We start from the raw sequence: 22,644 nt of genomic DNA, 5'->3' as shown, positions 1-22,644 counted from the left end.
TGTGGACGTTTCGGGAAGGGATCCAAGTTACAGGCCAATCCTCGTCACTCATTGGTCGAGCTGTAAAAATATTTCAAGGGGGGCGGTGGGGGTTAGGAACGACCCCGTTGTGACAATGGCACAGTCTGGATTAAATTTGATCTGACGTCTGCCAGTTGAGTACCCCCAATCCATTTAAATAGTTAGTAGGTTTACCTTCACGTGAGTGGGGGGATGTGGTATACCTTCAGAGGGGATGATTTTGGTTTTTTGATGAATGGATGGTTTAGTGGTTTTTTTTCCTACAGAGGGAGGGCATCCAGGTGCTTCATGATGACTTGAACCCTGCCTCTACTCACCTGTGATTAATTGTTGAGGGCATTTAGCTGGAGAGAATGGAGGTCTGGAAGAAGCCCTTGGTGCAAGTGTACAAGTTAGACAGCAAAAGCCGGACATCCTAAGGAGACAAATGAAAATGCCCTGATCCATTCTCCTGTGCTGGTTTGTAATAGCAGCGATTGAGCAGGACTTCAGAGGCAGACACATCTCCTGTCAGAGATCCTGGGCCCACTGCTTCTCTGATGAAGCTTCCGAGTGGAGGTCAGCTCTCATCACAGGGTGTGAGGTGGTGAGAGTCAGAAAGCAGACTCAGATAGCCTCCCTGGACCATTTGGGGTTCAGGGCCTTACTCCAGGGCCCAATAGCGATATCACTGCCCCAACCACGGGATTTGAACCAGCACCCTTCCGGTCACAGACAGAGAGGGCTAACCCACAGAGAAATACGCGGCCCACACAATCCCCATCCAGTCCTGCTGTCATTGAATCAACAAGAAGGAGACCAACTCTGAGCAACAGCTTTCCAGACATTTTAATCCACCTTCTTATGTGAATCTTATTCAAACTGACCGTGAAGCTCAGCACTCAGGGTGCTTTTCCATCGCACCAGGTGCAGTACTCTTGGTACTTTCAGTACTTTCCCGATTTCATTAACTTCCTGTCGAGTACCACTACCAAAAATACCTAAAGTGCTAAAGCAACTAGGGTACTTTTCTGGTACTCTGGGATTTGAAACGCATTCTAGATAATTGGTTCTGCAAATAACCTGCCTCTGAAACAAAATACAACCGGTGTTGTATTTCACTGCACTCTATAAAAAGAATAATCATTATAATTGCAAAACTTGGTACATTTTTTTTCCTATGACAGTAAAAATGTTTAACTACAGAATTGAAGGTAAGAAAAAGCCTGATTTTAATCTAGCTGACTAGCGATGTAAGAATTGGATTGTGCATAATATGCAATGTTGGTATTAATATTGCAGGTCATCCAGCCCTATAATATACTACAGCTATTTTTCGAATTCAGTACAAAATACCCTGCCTTATGCTGTAATGTCATTCAGCGCTGGTACTGGTTTTTACACCAGTGGAAAACCAACAACTTGAAGTACTGTACTTTTGGTAATTTCTTGAAGTATCAAAAGTAGGCCGGCAGTACCTGGTATGGTGGAAAAGCTCCCTCAGTCTGCGGTCTAGTTTTCAGGTTTAACCTGCTAGTGTTTCCTACCTGGGCTTTGTTGGTGTCTTTGCGGCTCTGTACGTCAGTGTCTGGATTCTCGGTTCACAGTGTTTAATTAGCCAGCACCTCGGTCAGTGTTTACAGCCTGGTGTGTCCTGCACCCAGCATCTTGCTTTAGGTTTGTTGTGGTTTGTCTTGTTTTTGTATTTCAACCGCATTTCCTGGTTCCCGTGTACTGGTTCTCCTTCCTGGTTCTCACAGTACTCTGTACTCTGTAGATCGATGGTACATGTAGGGGTGCCCTTTTACGCTAGTGGAAAACCAGCACCTTGAAGTACCAGAAGTACGTTACCTGGTGCGGTGGAAAAGCGCCCTCTCTCTTCAGGTTTCTGGGGCCCTTTTTTTGGACAGGTTTGTTCCAGACATCAATAAGTGCATTTTAACTGGTCACTCTGAATCCTGGTCATGATAGTGTTATCCTACAGAAATATGAAGTCCACAGACTGATACTACTTTATGTTTGATGTATCTTCGCTCGCAAACTGGTATTGCAGGTTAGAGCACTTCTGGGACCAGAGTTTGAGTCTCGAGGTTGGAGATTGTATGTTCTCCCCGTGTCATTGTCAGGTTTTCTCTGACCAGTGTGTGTGTGTGCACCCAGTGTTGGGTTGGAACCCCATCCTGGGTTGTTTTCTGCCTTGTGCAGGTAGCCTGCAAGATAGGTTTCGGACCAGTGTTAATTGTGTCAACAAAAATTTTGATGATAAGTATTTGTTAATGACGTTTTATTTCATGACAACATTGTAATGACAACATAAATGAAATAGTGTTTGAGAAACTTATGCCGAAATCTCGTTCGCTCATCGTTATGCTCTGACGAGTAAAGACAAGACTAAATTGCTGGCTCTGTTTGGGCAGACAACCTAGATCACAGTTGCCATCTCAAAGTATTGGTTGTTATCCTTTTTAACCAATCATTTACATGCATAAAGCTGCAAGTGAATGTTCAAATTCTCTCTGTCTCCATGCATCTATCTCATTGGATGATTTGTTTTTCCTGTTTGGTGCATGTCTACGCAAATGCCAGCTTCCAGTATAACTAAAATGACACTAATGTCCCCTTTTTTGTCGTTTGAACCATTTTACCGTATTATCTACTTTCTATTTTTGAAGAAGGGTTATTGTAAATTTTGCACATAGTTAAATGGATGTTTGATATGTGCTTTGCTGCCCTAATAATAAAAATTATTACAGTATTATATGGCCATGCAGTTAAATTTGATGGGTGTTTAATGCCCTAAAAACAAAAATGAAACAGGGAAAAGTATAAGTATGTCTTGTTGATGTATGCAGAAAATAAATACAACCTGAAAAGGAAATTTGTTTTTCTAATAAACTATAGGAGTTAGTTTTTATATATAAAAGAAGTGTGATAAGTCAATAACACATTCCCAGCTTAGATGACCACTTGTCGTCGGTCATGCTTCCGTATGAGGTATGCTTACTACTCAAGGGAATTTATACAACCAGGAGAAATATCCTTCAGCAAAATCCATTTCAGTATCATTGACCTGTCTGAGAAAAATATGATAAAAAAATTGACTAACATTAGACTAAAATTAAACCTGAGTCCCACTGACTAAATCTTAACTAAAACAAAACTAGACTAAAATGTGACTTTAATCCAACTGCAATTTTCAGTAAGTGACTAAGACTAAAACTAAATAAAAAATTCTTGCCAAAATTAACACTGTTCTGGACCCCCAGCGACCCTGAGTAGGACAATGATGGATGGATGATGGGTAGGTTGTTGATTCAAATCCCTTGGCTTGCAAAGCTTACTGTTAAGCCCTCAAGGAAGGCCTTTAACCCTGAACTGCTCCAGGAGCAGCAGATAAACAGCTTAACCTTCACTCTGACCACAAGCTTTGATCTTAGCCGTGTCTGTGTATCTCAGCGGAGAATAAGATGGGTTAGATGACAACCTATATCCCTGTACCTGTGAAAACGGTAAAATAAAGTATCACTCATGATTTGAAGTCACAATGAATGATGCCGTTGTTCACACAAAGGCGAAACCCTAACGGTCAGTGACGGACAGACGGCACCTGGCAGAGAGGCAGCGTTCCCAAAACCGGAGGGAATGAGGAAAATGAGAGGGGAGGGGCGGAGCAGGGGGGCCTCGGGTATCCATTGACGACAGTGCGGTTTTGGCCGAATGCGGCGGTCATGCTCAGCCGCTGGGTAGCGAATGCTCACTCTGTGGAGGGCGTGAGGGGGGACAGGGGGGTGGGGGGCTGGTAATGCCTGCCTAATCCCCATCTGAAAGGGAGCCTGGTAGCAGCATTTCCTTTATCCGCTTGCCGGCGATTCCGCACGGGGATGAACACACCGCTGAGTCAGCAGGCCGCCGCTCTCCGGTGACCCCCAGCCCCGTTTCTCCGTGTTAAGGGCATTCCTGTTTTCCTGGGGCGCAAGGTCCGCGGCCGCTGCCGGTGCACTTCTCATCGCTATTCGCTCCTCTAATGTCACATCTGCGCACTGATGTCATCAAAAAGAGCCAGACGGACAACCTGAAGATGAATACCTGAGTGAAACACCTGCAGCCCCTGACAGTGCATTATGGGAAGGCTGGCTTCCTGCCATTACAGACAGGAAACATGTTTCCAGTGGTCACAAAAACTTGCAGGGAGTCTTTCATTCATATCTATCCCTGTGTATTTCTATTTATCCCTATATATGCCTGTACTGATTCATAATACTGCCTCCCTTCTCTTCGCAGGCTTTGATTACAGAAACTGGTTTCATTTTGCATTCCATAAACATAACATTTGCATTGCATTATGGGTATCAGCTGCCCTACTTCCCTTTTAAAGTCTGTGGCAGAGTGCCAGGGTCTGAGAAATTCAAAAGAAACCTCGAGGTGTGGGGGATCTGTGGATCTTACGGCGGCTACCGTGGCAACGGCTGAGCCCAGGTGATTCGAGGCCAACACGGGTATCCGTGGAGGGGACGAGGGGAAGGGAGATTTAGGAATCCTCGCTACTCTGTTATGCCGCGTAAGCAGGTAGGAAGAAGCAACTGTAAGGCTGGGAAGTCCAGAAAGGTCCACAAACACAGCTACACACATTTCTCAGATTATAAGAAGAATAGGAAACGATTGCAGGTAACTCTCTTTAATTGAGCAAACGATTTGGGTCACATTTAGACACCAGTGACTTCCCTGGGCACACTTAAACAAATGAGCGCTTTACCGGCAGTGTTGACACATCATCAACGTGACGCTGCGGACAGCATGTAGCAGAAAGCCTGGCAGATTAAGGGCTGAGCAGTAAGATCGTTATGTGTGGTGCATAGCGGGACGTCGTTATGTGTGGGGCATAGCGGGACGTCGTTATGTGTGGGGCATAGCGGGACGTCGTTATGTGTGGGGCATAGCGGGACGTCGTTATGTGTGGGGCATAGCGGGACGTCGTTATGTGTGGGGCATAGCGGGACGTCGTTATGTGTGGGGCATAGCGGGACGTCGTTATGTGTGGGGCATAGCGGGACGTCGTTATGTGTGGGGCATAGCGGGACGTCGTTATGTGTGGGGCATAGCGGGACGTCGTTATGTGTGGGGCATAGCGGGACGTCGTTATGTGTGGGGCATAGCGGGACGTCGTTATGTGTGGGGCATAGCGGGACGCCATCTGCCTGCACACACTGGTGGAGCAGATTGGTCATGATTTATTGATGATCTGTTATGGAACATCGCGGTCGCAGGATGGGAGTCCCTCATAAGTGCCTGAAGGGGGTGGGGGATTTATGCCCACCCCCTACCCGGACCTTAGCAACCATGAGTGGCGACAGCACCGGGGGGGGGGGGGGGGGGGGGGTGAGGAGAGAAAGGCACCCTCCTTCTGTCCCTCCCCCTCCCGCTCATAACTGAAAAATACACACATGTTCCGTCATCGAGTGTAAGGAGTAGTGGGACCAGAGCCACACAGAACTGCAGAGATGGACACCCAAGTGATGCGTGATCAAATGCAGAGCACAAGATTAGTTAGGATGAGCAATTGGAAGATGGATGGATGGATGGATGGATGATGAATCGACCTCCCTGTCAATTGGTGGACATTTTGGTCAAAATGCAATTCTTACCAGGGACATGATATTTAAAAACGTAGCCTACAGAGTCATTTATTTCCATCAAAATAAGTCGAGTCTTGCTATAGACACATTTGTCAAAGTTACAGACAGGTCGATGATCTGTGGGATGGATGGATGGATGGATGGATAAATGTCAGGTCCAAAAACAAGCAAATTTCACTTCCCAATTCTTCTCATTACGAAACACTATGAAACAAAGAAGTCATTCATGATGCAGTGAGCAGCAACACGCCGGCGCATCTGCATTTAACCCGGTAGAGTCTGGCCCAGGTATCCCAGAATGCCGCGCTGCCCTGGCCCAGGTGTCCCAGAATGCCGCTCTGCCCTGGCCTGGCCTCACACCAGGGTGAAGCTGTGCTGTCTTCTGCATTATTAATCCGCTTATGGAGTGCAGTGCACAGTACTGCACACGCTATATTTAGAAACCGTTGCAAAGGCTTAAAATGCAGCATCTTTTGTTCGGCGACATGCCGGAGCCCCCAGGGGCAGAAGGGCCGGTCACGTTATAAGATGGAGCGACGGATGCAGACGACGGGAGCGACTCCTGGCCCCAGCGTGGAGGTTCCACGGGGTAGAGGAGGAAGACGAGAGCCTCCCATTACACGCCAGACGGACCTGGTGATTCGGGGCAGCCGCTCGACATCGGCAGGAAGGACACCGCAGGAAGAGTCGCTGGGAGATGGATCAGGTGGGATATCAATGATTCATGGGCTGGGGCGTGGGACAGCAAGGGGAGGCCCAAATCAGGAGTCAGACTTCTGCAATCTGACATCCCGGGAAGAGCCCTGCTCTTTTGTAAATGTATAAATGTAAAATACTTTTGCACAGTCAGATATGGGCAGCATGGCGGCCCCTCCTCTCTCTACACGCTGAGGACCGTGGCTTATTTTTACTAGCGGACTCAAACATTGAAATGGAAAAAAAAATGGGTAAGGTTTTACGTTTCAGTTCCAGGAATGATCACTAACACCAGGCAGCTTCCCAACCAGCACGCAAAAGTGAGCTTCTTCAAAAAATAGGAACAAGTCTTCTTGTAAATTTCACGGGATATGAAAATAATGATTAAAAATGGCTCCTGCTGACTCACTGAAGTGCAGATTCGTCCCTCCGCAGAAAATAATTGCCCGGGTTGGGGGGGGGGCTGAGTGCTGTCTTTCCTGTGAGTACGTGTCTTTCGGGGGTGTACCTCAGCCGTATGTCCTAAGCTGCCTGGGACCGCTTCCAGGTGACCCTGAACTGGATCAGTGGTTAGAAGACAGAATGACAGTTGGATAATTTACTAAAGTGATTCAGGTTAAGTGTCTCATTCAAGGGTATAACTGCTGAGCCCCTGCTGGGATATGAATCACCAACCTTATGGTTATGAATACACCGTCTTCACCACTCTGCTTGCACTATGCTATGGATAATATGTGAGAGGACTGGGTTCAGATTTTGCCCCCTGCCTGCGTAGGAGGCAGCATGGCCCCAGAGGCTATTCGATTGGCAGTGGATTGAGACACCCAAGCCAGCTCTAGCTGATCACACCCTCTGCCACTCTCTCCACCTCCACTTCCTGTTCCCACCGTATCCTCCATCGATCCTTGCTGAGTCAGTGCAGTCTTGGCAGGCCGGTGTGTCGTGTGCGTCTGAGACAGTGCATAAAAATAAGAAGGTGCCCTGTTACCTGAGCCCCTGAGCAGAGCTCCAGTTGCTCAGCAGAAACTTTCATTCTCATCTTCCAATCACAGATGGTACCTGTTTACTGATGCACAGGCCGAGAACCAACAACTGGCAGGTTCAAATCCCACACCCTTAATCTCTTCTCTTTGCTATTGCCTCCAGTAGCAGCCATATGTCTCACATTAACCGCAGCCATGTTATACAGTGTTTACTGATACTGAAGTCAAGTGTTTAGAACCAACAACCTGTAGGTTCAAATCCCATACCTTTAACCTCTTTTCTACTGCTTCTGATAGCACTGGTATATTTCACATTAACCACATCCAAGTGATGCAGCATTTACTAGCTCTGAACTCAAGGGTTTAGAACCAACAACCTGCAGTTCCCAATGTCACACCTTTAACCTCTCTGCTACTACCCCTGAAAGCAGCTGCATGTTTCACATATGTGTAGCCGTTTGCTACGCAGGATAGACATTGAATAGAATTAGTGTAAAAAGTCCAACCCTGGTACTGACTGGCCACTAGCGACAAAGGATCCATCCACATGGAACTGTTGGTGTTAGCATAGTGAAACTGCACATGTGCGGCTAGTCAGTCAAACGGTACTCATAGTGCAAGCTGGTCCTCCATCGCCAGGTAACAGCCCTGACATGGTCAAACGTCATCAATATATCTCAAATCACAGTGCTACATTCCCCACAGCCGGCAACATCTGAGCGACATCATTCCCTGAGGCGACATTACACTATGCCAGAAGATCTGGTGAGGTACCTCAGTGGGACCTCAGTATTTATCTCTTCGTCCAGGTTTTCCCAGGAGCTGCTGAGAGAGTTGGGATTCCAGCTGAAGGTTTGAGGGAATGTGATCAGGCTCTGTGCAGGATTTACCCGGATTTCCAGTTTTGGTAATGAGGTGAATACAGAGGGGACCTTACAGAGAGCACTGCCATTTCAGGGGGACTGAACCGATTCTGTCACCGGCGGTGGGAATGACGGCGATTGGGGTCCCAATTGCTCCATTACTTTACCTGAATATGGAATAATTAGATTAAAAAAAACCCAATGACAAGCAGGGAAAAAGATCACAGCCCACAGATGTGAGAGGTTCACGTTTCACTAAAAATCTTTGTAATCATTCTAAACTTCTCTGAGATCCCAGAGCTCACTGTGCAAATAAAACAGAAACACAAATGTAACAAAGTAAGGGGTGTTAGATGCTTTAAAACAGAACAAAATATAAAAGTGAGAGTGTACATAGGACTACAGAGGCGTCAGGCCACCCCCCACCCCACGGACATCCTCTCCTCAGCCTTTGAAGGCCCCGCTGAGTGCGGAGGTGTGATCAATGTCACCAGCAGGCAGAGCGGGGAGTGGATGCGTTTAAAACCCACTGAGACCCCCGTCAAACCTGCCCTGGCTGACTAGCTTCTGCCGGCTTGTTACCCCAGTATAGTGGGTCAGTCTGGGCATGCATGCAATGCCATCAGCTTCTAGTCTGACGCCTAGAGGCCTTGGTAGAGGTACTGAAAGAAGTGTCATTGGAGCACAAACTCAACAGCGCCCTCTGTGGCCACCATAGTCCAGGTAGCACGACCTGTGGACATCTGCATCTAGCAGTCCCTGAATTTCTACTAGGGGGGTCAGGAGGCACAGGCTGCCAGTTCTTCACGCGCCCAAGACCAGCCAACGAACACACCGTTCAACGCATTCTGGGAGGTAATAAAGAACTGATGTCTCTACGCGGTCTTGCACGCAGCTGTCGCAGAGGGTGTCACCTTGTCACCTCCCATCTGCCCCAGCATACTGCCCAGGGCCCCCGCTCCGGTGAAATGAACAGAGGAGAACTTCCTTCCTGTGTTAGTGTCCTTGGCTTAGAGGTGGGAATGTGTGGGGGGGGAAGGGGGGTAAATAGCTTGAGTCCCTCAAAGGAGCAGGTGGACATTTCCTTCACAAGACGCACCCCACACTCGGTGTAGGAGCTGCCAGCTCTCACTTCCTCTTTCAACCAACTAGTTGAGTACTCTGTGACTCTTTATGCTTATCTGGCTAGTTGAAACAAAATCTTGTCCACCTCTGTTCATGGACCAATAATATGCCTAGAGATGAATCTAAAGTACCCATCCTGAACCCATCCTCAAGTATAGAGATGCCATTTTAATGATATTTTAAAGTGGTCTGATATTGCTGTGGTCATTCACAGGCTCTAGTTTATGAAGCTGCAATTTACACATGACAATACAGCTCAGAGTAGAGAGCTATACCGACTCTACATGCCCATCTCATAACGAAGGTTTCCATTTCAAAGTTTTGCCAATGAATAAAGATTACCACATGGAGTCGGAAAGGAGGGAAGGAAGTTACCTGAACCTTTGAAGGGATGAAGTGATTAAAAATTGAGGGTTTTCTTTCTGCAAATAATTCGGAACACCCCGTCGTGAATCTGCAGGTTAGGAGGTCTAGGTGATCTTTTCCAGTTCTGTCTAATCAAAACCCACTGCTCAGCTCCATGGGCCCCATACCCACTGAGCTGAATAACCGGGAGACAAGCTTGAGTTTAAGGGAGAAGAGGAGAGGAAAAGCAAATAAAAATAAACTAAAGGAAGTGGCAGCGTACCCAGTTGTTTGATTGGGGGGGATCCTTTGCACATTGGTACTGACCCGCTAGCTTATTCACACACTTGGTGCCATAAATAACAACTATGGGACCGTAAGCTTGTGGCAAGGTTATGTAAGGATAAAGCCAGCGAGGAAACCAGCCCAGGCCTTGGTTAGAATGCAGGCGCGGTTACTGCAGTACATCATAAAGTGGGAGAATAGCGTTACCTTAACGTTTTTGCGTAACGTTAACACAGTTATTGCGATACACTGCAGCTCTTTCACACACTCAGCAGGTAGCTATATGGCCGAGTACCTATAGGGTCGGGAGTCCGATTCTGACGTTTTGACATTTATTCCAGCAGACCAAAAACACCTGAGGCTGGGTGCACTGGTAACTCTAAACGGCCCACATTGTGAGTGCGTGCCCTGTGATGTTTGGACTTCAGTCCGGGGACTTCTTGCCAAATGCCCAGTGCTTCCTGGGATAGGCTGTAGGCTCACCGCAACCGTGCACTGGAAAAGCGACCATGGAAGATGCATGGCTGGATGGATGCATATATAATTATAGTCACCTCAGTACCCCCCCCCCCCCCATTGGCCACAACAAAATCTCTCCACCGCTGACATGTTTTTAGAGATTCGTTTGAAATCTTTGTGATAAGACTTGTGACAGTTTAAATGAAAATGTTAACTTACTCATCAGCCCAGTAAGTTACCGCTGGGGCGAGTTTGCTGAGGACAGTGTAAGGCCTCCAAAAGCTAGGAGGGGAGCACCAGGGGGGAAATGGGGGGGCGTACCTTCGCAACTGTGATCCAGGAAACCAGGGACCTCGGAGCACATCCGAATGGGGGGGGGGGGCATGTGAGATCATGTACAGTTATCTGTATGCTTTAGAAAAACTGAGATGAAGTATTTTCTTTTAAAAAGGGACAAGATTCAGGCTTTTACTAATAAAGTTTTATCAATATGCATAGCATTTTTTGTACTTTTTTCGTGATCGTCCGTCACAGCATTCTTAATGATGCTCCTAAAGTGTGCTAACCCCCCCCCCCGCCTGCAGATTTCTTGGTCCGCGCAGACAATGCATCTCAGTGGAGAAGGTCAGTGACTTTGCTGTGTTGTATTTGGCCAGCTTTTATTTGTGCTGAACCCCAGTCAAAAACAAAAAAACAATCATACAGCAGAAGGGGGTTTCTGGAAATTTTAATTGAAAGTGGTTCTACAGCCCCGGCGCAGTGTTTAAGCAGCACAAGAGGACAGGCACACAAAACATCTACAAAGCCCACTGTCCTACTTTATCCCACAGATAAACAAGAAAATGGGCAACGATGCTGAGATTATGCAATTTCTCCAATTTATTTGACACGTCGAGACATACGGGGCCCTCTTAAATCATACAAATATAAATATTAAAAATATTAAAAGTACGGTGAGAGAGCCAAGAGAGAGGGACGGCGTTATGAATTGCTGTGTCACGTCCAGACAAGTTTCACCGAGCCTTGAGACCCTGGGCCGCTGCGTCGGGGAAATAAAGAGTGCTTTCACGACAAACGTGAAAAACAAAAAACAATTTAATAAAAATGGCTCTGCTCTCCTGGTACCCTGCTCAGAGACCGAGCGTGAACAGAAAGAACGAACAGGCTGAAACCGGTCGGGAGAGAGGTTAGGGGTCGCACGCTGGGGACACACAGGCGACGGCCCGCTAGTGGTGGCACATAAATACAACATCGCGATCCGAGTGGCCGTCCCTCCTAAAAACCCACCCTGGAAGGCACTATGAAGTCGATTCCTTTGCCATAGTCCATTCCTGCTTCCTGTGGTAAGCAGACAAAGGAGAGATGAGCAGTGACACAGAGGCTAGTGACCGGGAGACACAGATAGGCCTGCTTATGGGTATGGACGTGCTAACATGCTACCACTAGGACGCTCTACTCACTACTTACAATTTCTCTTCAAATGTGCTGCTTCTAATCTATGTACTGTATTACGTTTTCACATCAAATATTCTAACCAAGGGAAACAGCGAGGTCTCCTAACTACCTACATTAGATGCTACATGAAAATTTAATCTCCTTTATTCTCCTACTCAGTCAGCTATCAGTATTCTCCAGGGGGACCAAAACTCAAAAGAAAGCTTATTTTTCCACTTTAAGATCTCCCAATGCACGATGTTAGCATCCAAGCTTTCTATGAGAACTGGAAATGAGGTATGACTAATCTGTTATTTAAATTCTGATTCGCAATTAAGTTATGCCCTAATGTTTCTTTAAAAAGGTACACTGCTCACCAACACCCCCCATGAACAGCCCCCGAATCCCTTCCGCACGTACTGGTCTGCTCACAGAGCACCGTGTACTATAGAAACATAATGAAAAGCCCAAAAATGGAACATAAAAAATATCTTTAAAAAGGCAGAGGAAATAACTTAACGACGAGAAAATGAACCACCCTTTCTTCAGCAATTCAAAGGCTTTAACATCCTGAAACGGTGGGAGAAATCTGTTCCGAGACCAACATATGTCCTTTTTTTTTTAACAACCTATCATATGTGGAGGCTTCAAACAGATTCTATGCCACATGGACTCACTGCCATTTAGACGTTTAAAATACACAAAATGTTCAGATACTAGAACAATTGAAGTGTCTGCAAGCGTGTCAGGTGAGCTTTGCTGCCCCCTGGTGGCAATATGGTAGAATGCGCGTCAGTAGCGAGTGTGCAGTTTGGGCTCCCGGTCTTGAATGACGGCGGAGGAAGTTGCCGTGTAGCATGGCTCTCCTCCAGGTGCTGCTGCCATCACTTGAAGAGAAAGTTGACAATAACCTGGACGAGGACGAGGAAGATGATAATGACGTAGTCGCGATGGTGCAAGAGGCTGCCCTCTGGTGGCACTTGGTCACTGACGGCTCGGCTACGGAGTGTTGTGATGCTCCTGGGAGATAATACAGGAATATGATCACTATTCAACAAATTTATCGTTTATTGCCATCACTTTAACTGCAAGGAACTTAGACCCCATACTTTGTCATATATGGCTATTCAACTAAAGCAAGGCTCGGCGTACAACAGCGGAGGAATCACTGAAATGCAACCTTTAATGATCAGTCGGCAAAAGAACAGGCTATAGCTGTTTTTCTGCTACACAATGTTTCCATAACAACATGCTTTAAAAATCTCAGCTGATCCCAAAGGAAACATACCGTACATGCTCTTAAGCAATGGCATGAATTTAAAATATTTTTAAAAAACTGACTGCACACATACAATACATGTAATATATTTCCCAAAGAGGCTAAAGACTGAAGATGAACTGAATAATGTAGGAATAAAGTAGGAATCGAGTAAAGTTCATCATTCAGTGACTGATTACCGATTAATGTCCTCTTGTGTCTGCTTTATGGAGTCGATGGCACGCTGAAGTTCACTCAGGTCTGTGGCTTTTCTCCTCAACCGACCCCCCTGCTTGTTCTTATGCCCTGAAACGGAGGAGGGCGCCCCCAGTGGCATGTCAGCTACCTACACACGGCAAATTTTGGCACGTTGCTATGAGAAAAGTCTATACATTGTTTTAATGCGATGATGCTCCTCATTGGTGGGGATTAGAGCTGGGGCTGTGTGTAACCAATCAAAATCAGCGCTGTGGCCTTACTCTCGCTCCCGGAAGAGTCATGGCGGTCGGGCTCCGGTGAGGAGGCTCCGCTCTCGGGGCTCTTTGTCTGGTCACTCTGTTTGTGTTTCCGCTTGGGCACGGTGACCTGTGTTGGGGGAAGGTGCCAGGTCAATGGGGGGAGGGTGCAGGATGTCGGCGACATGACAGCACGCTGACAAATGCTGACGCTAATGGAGGCAAGGCTGCGAAGCGTGTGAGCATCACCAGGTGGCAGCCAGAGGGCGCTGTTGTGCATCTCAAAAACTCAAGCCACAGGTTATAAAAAGATAACCCGACATAAATGAGTAGTCTGACAAATCCTGATGGGCCATGTGTATGCCAGCTGTCATTCCAAAAAATCTAATAACTAACTGGTCCAATTAGCACATTAAATAACCATCACTTAATATATGCTACTATCTGAAGGTTGTCCTTAAAAAAAAAGGTGGTATAGGTGGTATGTGGAGCTACTCAAAAAGTCACTTTAAAACATAGTACTAAGTGAGTAATTAGATCTATGGACTGCAGATATACTGCCCTCCTAACAGCTGTGTTTGAGATGCTTAGTTTGAAGTGAAACACCAGACAAGAAAAGCTGCATCTCTTAATGGAGTAAAACATAAGATTCATAGAGTCGGCAAATGGAGAAGGGAAAAACAAAATATGAAAATCACAGAGGCCACATGAAGCAGCCAGGAGATGGCGCCAGTGAGCAGCAAGGTGGGACGAAGGCAGCACAGTGACCAAAGCAGGATGAACTCGGGGCGGCGAAGGGCCGACGTACCTGGCATTTGTAATGGTCTCTCCTGGAGCCCTGGTTACTGAGACTAATTACGCTGGCAGAACGTACCATAGGAGTGCGGTGGCAGACCTTGGTCTGGATGCAGCCGTCTTTCTCAAACTGAATGAGATCATTCAGGGGGTCCCATGGCCGTGTGCTGCAGGCGGAGGGGGGTGAGCTCTCGTTAGTGGGTGGGGCGCACCCTGACCAGCTCACATTATAAGTGGGGTCATTACTCACTGTTTCATAGGGTCATTTACTACTATTATCATTTATCACTCTCCCATCTGGAAAACGCTACGGAGCCTCTCACACACGGTCCTCGAGGCTCAGAGACAGTTTCATCCCAAGGGCTGTAAACGCCCTCAGTCGGTCCATGAAATGTCCCCGGTAGAACTGTTTGTACTCATAATTACCTCACTGTACTGTGCAAAGTTCTGCAATACAAGCGTAACATTGAATGATTTATGAACCATTTGGACTATAGGTTTGTGTACATTATATTCATGTCTTCATATTTTTACTGTTTTTATCAGACGTTTTTTCATTTTATACGGAGGAGTTACATATTGAATTTCATTGTGAATTCAAGTCAATTCAATTCAATTCAAATTTCAAAGGGTCATTTATCACCAGGGATATAGGATGAGGGGGACATTTACTCCCCAGTATTTCAGTTCAGTACAATTCATTTTATTTTTATGTAGCACCTCTCATAACAGAGTCGGCCCAAGGCACCTTGCATCATCATATTTCATTTGGCTTCATTCATTCCCCCAGCAAATAGACCTTTGTATTTAAATTAATAAGTTGTGTCCCACCCCCAGTCTCAAACTCTCTCCTACACTGTTGTATATCATTATTTCACTGGGTCATTTTTCACTGTTTTATAGAGTCATTTAACCATAACATTTACCTAATTCAGCATGGCAACCCATATAAATTACTTTTCAAAATAACAGTACTGCCATCAGGGAATGAACAAAAAAACGAATGAATGAATGATTGAATGAGTGAGTGGATGGATAAAATAGTACCAAAAAGTACATATTGCTACGTTTGAGTACAGAATCTCAAGACATATTAACCAGTTAAACTGACTGGGCATCTGTTTTTTCAAATTCCAGGCACCAGTATGACGTGGGAAGGAAGCTCCGAACAGTGGTCCAACATTGTCTACGAACACTCACACCACACCAAAAAGCCCAAGTGACCTTCAACCCCTTACGTACATGCATGCGGCCAGCAGAGGGCGCAATGTTGGGGAACACCCTTGTTGGTGCACCGGTCCATCTATGAGACACCGCTAAGCCTAACTTCATGTCTTTGGATTGAGGGAAAAAAGCAGAGTACCAAGAGGAAACAGACAAACTCCACACTGAGAGCTGGGGTGGGATTCAACCCCTCAGCCCAGGAAGCATGAGGCAACAGCGCCACCCACTGAGCCATTTATCCATCCATCTATTTTCTATACCCGCTTGTCCTATGCAGGGTTACATCATTTGAATAAAAATATTAGAGCATGATATCATTAAGTTTAAATTAATATTTCATTAACTAATTTCTTCATTCATTTTAAAAGCTATAAATAAACTTATACTGTCAGGAGCTAAATGGGAGTCAGAATGAATGACTGAGTAAATGGAGAGCTGGGCTGTCAGGGGCTGTGGAACATGTAGGCCAGTAGGGGGCGCCGTGTTGCGCCTGGCCTCGTACTCACTCGGCATAGCGATAGTGCCACTCCCCCGTGATGGGGTCCTGCTCAAAGAGCACTGGGCTCCAGGCCTCACACTTGGCCTTGCGCTCGCGAGCCGACTTCCTCTGGGCCTCTTCCAGCAGGAATTTTTCCTTGGTGGCTTCCGTCTGGTCCTTGTTGACGATGGCCCTGGTCACGTGCTGCCACAGCCTGGGGACATCGAATTGGTGGGGACAGGGTGTTGAGGGTGGGGGGTGGTGGGGACAGAGGAATCATGGTCTTTCAAGTCTGACCTGATTTTGGTCCAAGAAAGTGTTCCCAGGACAACACTGTGTAATAGCCAAGCTGGGAACTAGGTCCAGACTCACACGATGAGATATCCAGCCATCCGGAAAATACATACTAGTGATGGACAAAATGACGTTTCATGGACCATTTGCTGTATTTTTTGACCCCACTAGATGGTGCTCTTGGTATGCTTTGGTGCATGCTCTGTGCCTTTGTTTGAACAAAGAGCACCATCTAGTGGAGTCAAAAAATAAAGCAAATGGTTCATGAAGTATCATTTTGTCCATCATTACTACAAACATAAATAACTAAGACTGCAGTGAACATCAAAAAAGAAGCCTGATGATGTTCTGACTGACACCAATACATTTCGATCTCATGCTAGTTGCCACCGCTGTCTTGATGACAAATGGACCAGTTGGGCCCAGGACCTACTTCTCAGACTCAAAGCCCCCCTGCTCCTCGAGGGGCACCGTGCACCGGGTCAGCCGGCTCTGCCTCAGCTCCGGCGTCGGGTTCCAGAAGTTGTCCACCAGACCTGTCTTCTTGTCACTGATGAACACCTCACTGTCCTGGAAAGGGGGAGGGATACACAAAGATATGATAGGCCCTTTGCACCCTCAAGAGAGGAACAGTACAAGAATAACTCAGAGCAGACAAATGACCAGACGGGCAGGGGTGTATAAAGGGGCAGACCCTAGTAAGGAGGACCTTCAGGGCTTAGGAGTGTGGTTGGCTTGGAGGGTTTGAGTTGCCATAGGGAAACTGGTTTGCTGGAAGAACCTCATTTAAAGGCCCCATACTACAGCACTGTAAATACATAATTTGTGAATGTATGTCTCAATTTATATAATTTTAGCATATATTCTTCTTAAAAAGGCATTACCTTTGATAACATCATCATCATCATCATCATCATCATCATCACTGTGTTTGCCTCCAGATGAAGGTCTTACCCAGTGTCCCTCCAAGGTGGCCAGCACCTCCTTTCCCAGTTTGATCTTCCCACAGATCTGGTTCACACTGTCGTTGGATCCCAGAAAGGGCTGCAGAAGACAATACCAGCTTCATTAGAACGGTTCAGGGCAAACTCTGGGCCACACGTGACCGCTGTGTGTGACAGGTTTGAGGGACATTAGCATTAGCATTTCAGTGGATGACACTGTTGCATCACACCTCCTGTGTTGTGGGTTCAATTCCCGCCCTGATTGCGCATGTGTTGGCCCTTCTTATCTGCCGGGTACAGTTCCCTCCTACAGTCCAAAGACATGCTCTTAATGAGTGATTGTGTGTGCTTTGCAATGAACTGGCCACCAGGGGCGCCCTGCCTTGCATTCTACGCTTCCTGAGGCAGGTGATAGCCTCAGTATGGCCCTGCTGGTATGGAACATGGATGGATAGATACATTTTTGTTCTGTATTGTCAGATAACTTTCATATTTTTACATGATTAATGGCTACGTTAATCTACCCAGCCAATCGCATCAGCCAGCCTCCTATACCTAATCCTATACCTCCTATACCTAATCCACACTGGTCATTCAGCAGTGAGGCTTTTGACTCAAAGCGACAGCGGTTCCTGTAACCTCTGATTTAAATGTCATGCACATGGTCTGAATGAAAGACCAGCGGACCTTCAGCTTGAACTCCAGCTGGGCACTGTAGCCTGTCTTCTCGCAGGCGATCGAGATCTGCCCTGCCAGCTCCAGGGTCATGGTGCCGTAGAGGATACCTGCAGCATACAGGAAGTAAAGTCAGCCTCGGCCCCTTCCACATGCATCAAAAAGAGAAGGTAAACGGCTAAGGGTATATGCAGGGGCGGGACCACGGGCACACTCGCCCTAGCTAAATGCTGATTGGCCCCCAGGGTGCCCCATCTCCTGTCACTCATAAATTCAATACACCCCATTGGCTAATAATAAGGCTGGTCCATCTTTATGAATTAGGTCCTCTCTTGGGCCTCTCACTTTAAACAAATCCTATAATCACCCTCGCAAACAGCTGACTCACAAAAAAAAATCATTTCTATCGTCTACCATAGAAGACAGGCAGTCAGGTACCAGCCAAAATGCTCTGCCATTTTGTGTTGATAGCATTTTAATTGAGAGTATTTCCCACACACCAGTTGGGTAACTGATCCACAAACCCAAATAATGACCCCATAGTGTTCTTATTCACTTTGTAAACCAGTAACATCAGATGTGTGAAGGTATGCTATGCGAAGTCTGAGCCTGAACTGTCCCACCTTTACAGTGAGCATAAGGCATATTCATGACGTAATCCTCCCCACGGTTCAAAAAGCTGAGCCGTGCCTCTCCATCCAATATGGCTGATAATGAGTTCCCTGTGGACAGACAAGGATAGGTGACCTCATCGTGAAGACCAAGTGGAGCTCCAATGTCCAACAGAGTTGGGCTGTCTTCTTTTATTGGCATAGACTAAATTTTTAGAAAAATGGGATAAATGTGACATGCAATAACAGCTAGAGAACACAAGGGGGCGCTTTGTTCACCATAAAACTTGGACTTGGCCAGGATGCTGCCGCTGAGGCAGAAGCCATCCTTCCTGTTGCTCACATAGAAGGCCGACACTGGTGGATGATGGGATACCTGGCCAGGAGAAAAGACCAGTACGTGGAGGCATCTCATAGGCTTGCAACAGGGTTACAGTGGGTTAGAATCCCAGCACAGTCCTGCCGTTGTACCTTCAAATCAGGTACCTGACGCCACCAAGCACTATAAGGAAACTGATTACTCACTTTGCCTTAGTGACGGCTGTCAACGATCTAAGCTAGGGGTGTCAAACTGCAGTCCTGGGGGGCTGGAGCCCTGCACAGTTTTTGGTTTACTCTTATTTAACACACCTTATTCTACTCCTTGGCTAATTACCACACAGCTCTTGAGCTGAATCATTTGTGCTGGAACAGGGAAAGAACTAAGTTACACAGGGCTCCGGCCTCCCAGGACTGGAGTTTGACACCCCTGATCTAAGCTCTTGGGTATGACATATGCAGAGTATCGTATGCAGTATCTATCTGCCCCGCATCGAGCCACTGATAAAACAGACTGATAAACCTCCGGCCTGACTATACCTGCTCTGCGATGTAGAAGGTCTTGCTGTTGGTCCTGGGATGAATCCACATGCAACGGAAGGTCTCGCCAATAATGGGATTGTACGGTTTCTTTAAACCCTGAGTTTGGAATAATAATTAAAAAAAAACAACCACATGTCAGATATGCTAGATTCACATTTATTTGTTTAGCAGATGGTTTTGTTCAAAGTGACAGAGCAGGACAGATAATACATCACAAGGAGCCAATTTAGACATAAGTGCAGCTAAGATGAAGTTCTAATGAGAAATGCAAGGCAGCGCTGGAGCTATATTATACGATACAGAACACTGTAAGAATCCAACAGAAGAGCTGTTCAAATCAGAACATCGTGAGCACCCGGTTCCTATCAGACAAGGGTAATACAGGAGCATCCAGTGTTGCCTAGAGACCATAACTAAGGGATGGCCAATGATGGAGCAGGTGAGTGGCTGGAAGAAAAGAATAGAAAGGTTGGGATGACGAAGCGGCAAATGCGTCACCTTTGGTTTTTTGTAGAATCCAGAGATGTACCATTTCACCACCTTCTTCATGCGGTTGTAGGCATTTTCCTCGACTGCCGCCCTGCGCAACAGAAAGCAGAATGTCATGAATGTAACAGGCGCGTAATCAGATCAGTAGCAGCTACAGGCTCATTACCAGCTCATTATTAGCTGCAACCTCATTACGAGCTCATCGCCAGCCCATTTCCATGTACAGCATCATCGCCAGGCCTGATTACTATGAATGGACTTCAGAAGTAAGGCGGCTGCTACACAGACCGGCGTGAGGATCTATGCTGTTCTGCCAGTCGTAAACAGTGATTTGTGGTCTGATGTGACCAAAAGTGCCTGAAGCTGTTTGGCAGGGTGCTCACCATGGGTTGACACTCCTTCCTTTAACAGAGGACTCACTTCCCTCCCTCAGCCCAGAGCCCAGGCCCATTAGTGATACACATTTAGTGATACCCATTTAGTGATACCCATTTAGTGATACCCATTTACTGTATCCCTCTGATCACAGTTTTTCTTGATTGCTTTGGAACATTTGATGAAACGTACTTAAAATTCTCAAGCCTATAATGGTATTTCTCAAAACAATTCATGCATACAGCACAACATTATGGTTTAGGCACAAAAGTCTGTAACTTACCCAAAACAATTAACTCACGTCTCAGAAGCAAAGAGTACCACCAATGAATTAGTCAGCGCTATCAAAATGTACAATCTGCATTGTTTTAACCACGAGAGTCAAAATGCTTAGATACTGTATATTATCAAGAACCCAGTGTAAGTATACTTCTGAGCTGCACAATTCTACAAGATAATCAGTTTCCACTTTCTCATTGTCACTCACAAATCATTTTTCTTTAAAAACTGATACTTATTCATGTCAAAGACACCGGTTTCTGCATTGGAAGGCTCTACATTACAGTATATAAAGTTCACTGGCAAGAGAAAGCACTTGCATGCACGTGTAGCTTCTACACATCTCAAGACACAGTGCAATAGCAAACAAAAAAGTCACATAGAACTGTTTAACAAAAAAACATTTGTTATTTGGCAATACAAGAACAACAAAACGGCAACAAAATCATGTACTATGGGAACCAAAAACACAACAGTGCTGTATCAGTGCTGTATTGGGGCAGTGTGTGGCTCAGTGGGCTAAGCCTCTGTACCAAGTAATCAGAAGGTTGCTGGTTCAAGGCCAGCCTCAGCACGTCTGTGGGTCCCTGAGCAAGGCCCTTAACCCCCAGCTCCCTGGGTCCTGCTATGGGCGGCTGCCCTTCATGGACAACTTGCTTCATAAAATAGAGCAAGTTGAGGGAGGCGTAAAGACAATTTCCCCAAGGGGATCAATAAAGTATCTATTATTATCACTGAAATTTATGGAATATATCATGTTGACACCTTAGCTGTTTTGCATGTGGAGGCTAACACCATGATCATGCACATATATAGTTTTGGGTGTGAAGTGATATTCTGCTGTGCAGAAGTGACATTGTGGTGTGGGGATTACACTTATTGTTTTGCAAATGTTAATTGTCATTTGAGAAATGCTCCAAAGCAATCGAGGAAAGCTGTAATGTCCCCTCCCCCATCTCCACTCCCATACCCAAATAAAGTAGCTATTCCTTCCTCCCATCCCCGTGTCACATGACTCCCTATGCCAGGAGACGGCCTTACAAAGGGAAATCAGATTCGCCCAATGGTTGCTCATGCGAATCCACAAACAATGAGGCCCATGGGTGTGAGTGCCAGTGAGGCTTGTCGGGACGCCACAGGCAGGAGCCACAAATAAGCTGGGTATAGAAGTAGCTCAGTGATAGTGCGAGTTCCTCTGCTTTAATTATAAACACACAAACCAAACATTCATCCAGTATAAAGCTTCATTAACAGAGCGGCATGATGGAATTCTAGACTGAACTCACCATTGTCTTGATTTACCCAACCCTCCTTCCAATCAGGAGGATCTTTGTCAGCTGTCCACGTCTAATGAGCCAATCAAAATTGACAGGGCAATAAAGAAGGAAGTGCACTCACTCTGAGAGGAAGTCCGCATGGTAGTAGTAGTCAGAGAGCTTATCCAGGAAAGATCGTGGCTCCAGGATGAATGTGGGTAGAACCACCTTGGACAGGTCCATCCCGGGCCTGACCTGCTTCAGTAGGGTCCACATCAGAGACTTGTTCTCCTCTGACACGGTCTCTGTCTGAGAGGCCTCGCCAGCCTTTACAACAGAGAAACATACTGGGGAATGAGCAGCTGTGTGGATTTGCCCTTTGCTTTCCAGAATAATCTACTTATGTAATAAAGCCGATGTAATGTATAGAACCTAAGCAGTACATAATCACTAATGTTTTTTTTTCCCAGGGTAAAGCAGATAGATAGATAGATAGATAGATAGATAGATAGATAGATGGATGGATAGATGGATAGATGGATGGATAGATAGATAGATCTATCGCATCACACGCATGCTTCACACGCATTCACCTCCCCCAGCTCCTCGTGGGACTGCTCCATGTAGTGCGTCTCCTGCAGGCCCTCCCCCGGCTCCATGCCCACACAGGAGTCGTCCTGCTGCTCCGACGTATCGCTGTCACTCTCCTCGCTCTTCTCCGGGCCCTCATTTTCCGACTCCTGGTCCTGCTCGTTCTCCCGGTCCGACTTGTCCGAGTACAGGTCCGGGTCCTTGAAATGCTCGCTGTCGTTGAACCTGGAGGAGAT

General features: G+C 46.4%; 1 protein-coding gene across 9 annotated transcripts in view; it reads right to left on the bottom strand.

Moving 5' to 3' along the window:
- Positions 1 to 11,099: 11,099 nt before the first annotated feature.
- The window catches only part of osbpl8 (oxysterol binding protein-like 8), a 70,228-nt gene continuing 58,683 nt past the window's right edge, over positions 11,100 to 22,644 (bottom strand). For 8 of the 9 annotated variants that reach the window (XM_023836780.2, XM_023836779.2, XM_023836787.2 and 5 more), the window contains 14 exons: positions 22,411 to 22,633; positions 21,960 to 22,144; positions 19,917 to 19,998; positions 19,416 to 19,514; positions 18,837 to 18,933; positions 18,570 to 18,668; positions 17,959 to 18,056; positions 17,282 to 17,371; positions 16,761 to 16,897; positions 16,062 to 16,247; positions 14,345 to 14,498; positions 13,561 to 13,666; positions 13,282 to 13,387; positions 11,100 to 12,843 (listed from right to left, as the gene is read on the bottom strand). In XM_023836780.2, coding sequence (XP_023692548.1) covers positions 12,708 to 12,843; positions 13,282 to 13,387; positions 13,561 to 13,666; positions 14,345 to 14,498; positions 16,062 to 16,247; positions 16,761 to 16,897; positions 17,282 to 17,371; positions 17,959 to 18,056; positions 18,570 to 18,668; positions 18,837 to 18,933; positions 19,416 to 19,514; positions 19,917 to 19,998; positions 21,960 to 22,144; positions 22,411 to 22,633 — 1,798 coding nt within the window. In that variant the 3' untranslated portion in view covers positions 11,100 to 12,707. The remainder of the gene's footprint in view (positions 12,844 to 13,281; positions 13,388 to 13,560; positions 13,667 to 14,344; positions 14,499 to 16,061; positions 16,248 to 16,760; positions 16,898 to 17,281; positions 17,372 to 17,958; positions 18,057 to 18,569; positions 18,669 to 18,836; positions 18,934 to 19,415; positions 19,515 to 19,916; positions 19,999 to 21,959; positions 22,145 to 22,410; positions 22,634 to 22,644) is intronic. The other variant, XM_023836783.2, reaches the window with a different exon arrangement.

Source organism: Paramormyrops kingsleyae, chromosome 1 (genome assembly GCF_048594095.1).
Source record: "Paramormyrops kingsleyae isolate MSU_618 chromosome 1, PKINGS_0.4, whole genome shotgun sequence".
Classification (NCBI taxonomy): Eukaryota; Metazoa; Chordata; class Actinopteri; order Osteoglossiformes; family Mormyridae; genus Paramormyrops; species Paramormyrops kingsleyae.
Note: the sequence above shows the minus strand (reverse complement) of the source record. Positions and strands in the feature narration are given on the sequence as shown.